At 40.2% G+C, this 7,095-nt stretch overlaps 1 protein-coding gene across 1 annotated transcript in view; it reads left to right on the forward strand.

Moving 5' to 3' along the window:
* The first annotated feature begins 13 nt into the window (after positions 1–13).
* The window catches only part of LOC118427735 (high osmolarity signaling protein SHO1-like), a 7,769-nt gene continuing 687 nt past the window's right edge, over positions 14–7,095 (forward strand). The window contains exons 1-4 of the mRNA XM_035837657.1: positions 14–390; positions 740–960; positions 3,754–3,871; positions 4,199–4,281. Of these exons, the coding sequence (XP_035693550.1) occupies positions 156–390; positions 740–960; positions 3,754–3,871; positions 4,199–4,281 (657 nt within the window). The 5' untranslated portion in view covers positions 14–155. The remainder of the gene's footprint in view (positions 391–739; positions 961–3,753; positions 3,872–4,198; positions 4,282–7,095) is intronic.

Here is a 7,095-nt window from a genome sequence, read left to right on the forward strand (position 1 = left end):
GATTTGTAACCTTTGACCTCAATAGAGTCTCCCGGGAATTTTTAGGAGGGAGGTGCGAAACGTCACGCGGCTTGTCTCGAGTTGTCAAACTTTGGAAGAGACAAGTTTCGTCCTTCTTCAGCTTTCTAGTCTTACCTTTAACTTAGACGTCGAAGATGTCGACAGGACGTGGTCGTGGAAGAGGGTTTGGACGGGGGAGAATCCCAGGAATAGGCGGGAACGGTGGTGGTAGCGCGGCCGGGGACTCTGCGCCGCGTCCCGGCGGGCTGTCGACCAGAGGGTCGGTGACTGAAAACGGGACCGTTAGCCAATCAGTTAAAACTAACAACGCTGGTGGTGGATCAGGCGTACAGAACAACAGAAGAGAAGCTCAGGAGACACGGTTAAAAGGTTGTTTGTCCGTTGTTGATTCTAACTGTGATAATCAACTTGTTTTTGATACTGGGAAATGTGATTTATGGCTGATTTGCATATTCTTGGAGGACGTGTAAGGGGTTTGGAGTTTGCCATACTGAAGTGACAACGAAAAGTTGGTGTACAATATATCGTTGTGGATTTATGAATCTATTAAATGGGCAAAATTTGTATGTGCTCAAACTATTCTTGTAACATTAAATGAAGGAATCATGTCTTTATTGATTGACTAGTGAATGAATACATCATTACTCAAATGTTTTAAGCCAAAGTGTAAATGTTAACTTTAATTTTAAGATGTCTCTCTTAAAATCATGATTGACAGGTAACCAAAAGGAAGATCCAGAGCCCAAGAAAGCTGGTGTGACCCTGATGGCCAAGTACAGCTACAAGGCCAACCCTGACCAGCCTGGCGGCTTTCCTGAACTGTCTGTCAAGCAGGCACAGATGCTGACGCTGGTCAAGAAGCATCCGAACAACGAACACTGGTGGGAGGCCAAGAATGAGGACGGGGAGGTCGGCTTTGTGCCCGCATCTTACATGATGGTGAGGAAAGTACATATAGAATACAACACTGTGTATTCTGCATTACTCGAGATACCAGCCCAACCGCCAGTCGGATCGCCAGAAGGCCAGAGGGCGATTCGATCCGTGGGAGGGCTGAGACAGAGGGTGATGTGGAATACACCACGTTGTATTTTATCTATGTCATATCCAGGTCTGAAAACACTGATTTAATTGCCAAACTGCTAGTAAAAAGGATAAAAACACATTGTTTCAACCTACGCCACCAACTTTATTCTTCAACATCTAAAAGAATTTCATAAGCTTCCAGTGGAGTGCGCGGAGTATGTTCTATTTAATCAATTGAAGCCTGTGTGGTTCGGAAAATTATGACCTAGTCTGGAATACCCGTATCAAACGTTATTGTGGCCCAGGTATAACATAAATTTGTAGTATCAATTGGTCCAGAGCTTTAATTTAGTTTCAGGTGCAGACCTGTACCTGGAGCCGGTCCAGTCTTGATGATAAGTTTTAGTCTGTTGTGAAAAATGTACAGTCTCATATCATTGCAGTTTGAGACATGTACTAGTACTGTTATACCTGCAGTAATGGTACATTAGCACTAGGGTCAACCCTTATCTCCAGCAGACAGACTGCTTTTAAGTACTAGAGCTGGACCTTAATGAGATAGGCAATGGCCCAGGAAATCATAATCTTCTTGAAAATAGGTTTTGAATTCTGGCTAGAGCAAAAGGCCTTCTCTGGGCATGACAAGGACTTAATTCATTTACATTTTTAAGTTAAATATAATGTTGGCCATACAATTTGAAATTTGGTGCTCTTAACAAAGTACAAGGTATCAGTGGGGTAAGAATGTCATGGTGATAAAGATGTTTCAAGTTAGTCTAGATCTGTATAGACAGATCTTGACGACTGTCCATCACAATTAGCTTTTGAACCAATAATAAATTGCATGCCAATTAGCAGTTTCTCCAATTAGAGAGTGGCTGGCATGTCCTTCACCTATTGGCATTTATAATTATATGTCTTTTGTTTGCATTTCTACATTTTTTATGGAGGAAGAGGGATGAGTTTGATATTGTCTTCCACTAGGATGTCATTGTTAGCTACTGTATTGTAGATGTGTGACTATTACTGGAAACATATACATCTAAGACGAAGAAGATCAATATTCAGACATTGGTATGACATGGAATGCCATCAGTATCAAACAGAATAAAGCCTGTGCGTACATTTATGGAGATAGGTCTAAGTCTAGCTAGGCTCTTAAGACAGTAAAGATAAGAAAGGGTACAATGGCCTTTTTACCCCTGGCTTGGATGTCGTGCTGTTTGAATCGTTATCCATGCCCCAAAGGTAGTAATAGTCCCCTCATAATGGCCCTGTCACTGCGTTATGAATACATGTATGACTTTCCTTGCAAGAAAGGCTTTCTAGTGCAGCCAAGCCTAAAACTGTAATTTCTACCTAGGGCATTCAAAGTTGACATAAACTTTGCTGGAGAAATAAACGTTACTAGTAGAGTTGTCATTTAATTTCTTGATTCCTAGATCAGCTACTTTTTTTGGCTGATTTAGAAAAAGAATGATTATACTATTGAATCAGCTTCAAATGCTCATACTATAGTCATACATGTATTTTTCTTCTAGCAAAACACTTAGTAACAGTTGAAGAAAGCCCGTGTCCTCCAATTTGTTAGAGCTTTCCATCTATCAGTGCATTGAAAATTCATTTTTTATTGAAAGTGTTGATAAGCCTTGAATGATGTATTATGGCTTCTTTGGTAATATAGTATTTGAGCAGATGCTAGGATACCTTTTAATTTCTCTTGCCCATTCCATTATAATTCAATTTTATATGATACAGTATCTGTGAAAAAATCTAGGAACCAGGAAATTGAATCAGTGTGTCCTAATGCGCTACTGCTATAATACTGACATCTATGGGTGGTTTAGAGTGTGAAAAGCTATTTGAGTCCTGTTTGCCCATTTTCAGTTGGGATCATATCAGGGGTTGCAATTTTCCCTTGCCCCCTGAAAGTATGGGTCTCATTTATATCACAGAAGAGTCAGTGTCCTAGCAACTGGTAGCTAGACAATTTCCACAGTGTCTCTGGTGAAACAAAGTCATTTTCAAACTGATGGGGGAAAAGTTGGCTAGTCTCCATGCAGGCAGAAAAAAATCAGTTCAAGCCCTGATTGCCAAATTGGTAAGCTAGTTCACGGGAGTTTGAAGTGCGTATGAGCAGTATGACGTATTGTGGCTATTATGTCAGTTGAATTCTTTACAATTTGCCAGAGGCCTTCAACTTTAGAACGTTGGAATTTCGAACACCAAAATTTCCATTTTCTTCTGGCACATTTACATTTACAGACTACAGAGTACTGTTTGGGGTGGGTATGACATGATCAAAATATAACATTTTGTATATAACATCTCCCATGGGTGGGTTGGGATGTTGGATGATCTCACCTGCAGCTGGGCTGGAATACATCATGTTCCTGTTGTTTTCTGTTATATTCATCATTTCAAATAGTGAAGTCAAGGCAGCCAGCCCTGTGTATGACTATGAGGAAGTTTCAATCAGGTGTCAAACCTCTGCATTTAAAAAATCTCCAATACACTTGTCGAGAAGAGTAGGGGTGACTTGTTGTGCTTGGCCACATACATAAGCCGTAGCAAATCCCCATCACACCACCAGCTAACAAAAAAGCATCATACTTCATGAAGTTCATCCTCAGTCTGCTTTACCTTTTTTTACGTTATATTTTGACATGGGATAACTTATGTACAAATGTATATCTCTTTTTGCAGATTATGGAGCAGAAACCTTCGGCCCTTCCATGGCTGCAGAACAGAGAACCAGAGGAAGTGAAAGAGCCTGAAGTCAACAGAAATGCTAAACCTAACGTGTTTGGGAGACCACCACAAGGTACACTTATTTCTATTTGTCTGCTGAGAAAGTGTGCTTACATTGTATTGCTGCTGTGCTACAGAATTGTTTCAACCTGTTGCAAAATACATCACAGCAAAGACCTCCTTCTCTCTTTTGCCTTCCTACCACTACCAAGTCCCTGCAAAGATACAAATTGGAGGATGTTGAACAATACCTTGCATGTTGTTGTTTTTTTACAAGAAAGTCTTCTCTGCTCCACAGTTTCACATGGTCAGTTCTCATATTCTCGGGTAAAAGGAGTTTGATGGGGGTGCAATTGTTCTTTTGCTTTTGTAACAACCTTGTTATATATTTATCTCACAGGATCCTACAAGCCATACAAATCAGCCTATGCTGACGTCAGGGAGAAAGAGAAGGAGAGAGATAAACAACAGTATTACTGCAAGGTACGTGTACACGATGATTCAATGCTTGGAATTTGCAGGGTTCGAAATACCACCTGCATATGCAGGTTAGTGCAGGTAAATTGGAGTTATGCAGGTATATCTGCACCTAACCTGCACTTGTCTATGTACTGATTCTGTACATAAATGTCATATGATGTAGGTGTATGTGTGATTGTTAATAGCTGCATTGACTGTTAGTGTTACCAACTACTGTATATACAGTTACCAAGTATAGAAGAAAAATAGCAATGGTTCCTGAAAAAGTTTAGTATGATCCATACTTCCTTAATTCAGAGTGGTGCAGGTAAAATTTGTCTGGTGCAGGTAATTTTCAATGTTACCTGCACCAGTGCAGGTATGCAGAAACAAGTATTTTGAGTCCTGTTACACATTGTCAAACCATAGTCATCTTCAAACAAATGTGTTTGAAATGAATTGAACTCTTGCCAGGTTTTGCACTATCTCTCGCTGGCAGGGGTTAATGACCCCCTTGCCAGTGGCGACTGTCAGACTCTAGGTACATGGATGAGTCAGGCTAAATTGAATTTTGGACCAGTCATAAAAGAACCAGACATGATATTGAAGATTTTCCACTGTCTTACAACACCAAAATTAGCTTGCCTCGAATCTTCAGTCGCACTTCCGTCGACCTTCTTCAGGAGGACGGAAGTGCGACTGAAAATTCGAGGTAAGCTAATTTTGGTGTTGTAAGACCGTGGAAAATCTTCAATATGTACAACATCAACACAGATGAGCTTTCATGCTAACCAGACATGATATATATCTGTAATAAGCATATATGCAGGGGGGGGGGGGTCAGAAAGTAATGCCATTGGTTTTATAACAGGCCCATTATTTCATTGAATGAGTTGACATTTGGAACAAAGGTAAAGGCATATATCCTATTGATATTGAAACATCTCAATTTGTTGTTCAGATTTTTATGAGCAACTGAGTTGATTTCAAGATCTGACCCACAACAATTGTTGGAAGCTGAAATTTTACCTGTATAATAGTTAGTGTCTCTATAGGTTACATGCCAACTTTCATTTCTAAACTCTCAATGGTTCCTCATTTACAGCTGCTAGAATGGAGCAAGTTGCTACATTACCGGCAGATTGATTAATAGCCAAATACTCGATTTGTTGATTTAAGGCTTATGTAGACTGCTTTTTCATTAACCAAAAGATGCGAAACGTGGCACAATTATTAGCTATTTCAAGACCAAGAAGTGTGCTAAGCTGGATATCTCCCAGTTAATAAGAAAGTTGGCTACGGAAACTTTAATCAGCCCACCCCTGATCCACGATGCTGACAACCGCTCTTAATCCTCACTTCACCCTAGGAACGAAAAAAAGAAAACCTGATTGGATTTCAAAGGTGAAAATAGGCATGTGGCTTAACAAGAAATGCAGTTTGATACATGGGCAGGTATCTTACAGTAGCTTCAAGTGAGTCAGGGACATTATCAATTACATGTTAATTGAGCCTCTCATTTCTTCCAACGGGCTACCAAGGGTGTGGTCATCTTGAAATCAACTCAGTGACAGTCAGTCTCTCATAAAAACCTGCACTACAAATTGAGATATTTCAATCTCAACAAGGAGGTTGAAAGAGGTTCAACCTCCTTGATCTCAAGAAGATACATATATGCCTTTACTCTCACCTCTCAAATAGAAGTACCCCCTGGAATAAAAGTACCCCCCGGACAAATCTTCAAAATCTAATAAAAGTACCCCCTGGAATAAAAGTACCCCCCGGAAAAATACCAAATTGACATGTAAACTGGGTCTGCCTGCTCGTTTGCACTCGTTTGTGGTGTTTAGGCATACCGATGTAAACTGTGTCCATGCTACTTCTGTCCAAGAGAATATGATAAGTAGGTAGGTTCTCTTTATTTATTTGTGCCTGAGTACCGTATCAGTTGATTGTATATATAATGAACAGAATCTCTTGTTATCAATTCTAGAAATTTAGTGAGAGAAAGAAGTCAAAGAACACAGAAAATATTTAACATTTTACACCTCCCTCTACATTCATATCGTATTGTTGATTCCTCTGCAGGCATTACCGCAAGATAGAAAAAAAGCACGTTCCTTTGAGCCCTTTGTAAATTTTGACTCCAGCTTTGAAACTGATACACACCAAATATGGCTTAATGTATTCATCTATGAGGCAGGGAAACACTTTCCCACCGCTTATATGCACACTGCCCCGCCCACTGCACCATGCCTGCTGGCGGTAAAAGTCCTAAAAGGCCTGAAGAGACTTGACTCCGCCCCTTTGGGGGCGTTGTCCAGTCAGGTTTACTTTTGGGGAGTGCTGATGGCATTTGGATTTTCCAAAACATAACACACGTTAGAATGAAATCGGGTGGAACTGACAATAACTGATGATTAAATGACAGTAACAAACGCTCATAAACATATCTGATGACAACAGTGCTCCAACTTTTCAAAAATATTTCATATTATATATTGTTAGTTTAGTTTCTACTTTGATAAAATGACCAAAAGTATCTGCTATCGTGAAGAACTTTCAACAGCCTCCCACAGCCTGATCGGAACGTACCAAGTGTCTGAGGGACAAGTGTCTGATTATATATTTTTTGCCTCCATAAAAATTATACTAATGCTGTTAAGTGGAGGAAGGCGCGGAAGTTACGAGGAAAAAGTGTTGAGAACGAGGAGGAAACATATTTGTACTAGTAGTTGTATTTGTACAAGTTCCACCAAAAATATTGTCATACAAGAACACTCCCTCGGAAAGCCGACACTCTTGGCTTGCCACATGGGAGACCCGCCCTGTGCGTAC

The sequence above is a fragment of the Branchiostoma floridae genome, chromosome 12 (genome assembly GCF_000003815.2).
Source record: "Branchiostoma floridae strain S238N-H82 chromosome 12, Bfl_VNyyK, whole genome shotgun sequence".
Taxonomy (NCBI): domain Eukaryota; kingdom Metazoa; phylum Chordata; class Leptocardii; order Amphioxiformes; family Branchiostomatidae; genus Branchiostoma; species Branchiostoma floridae.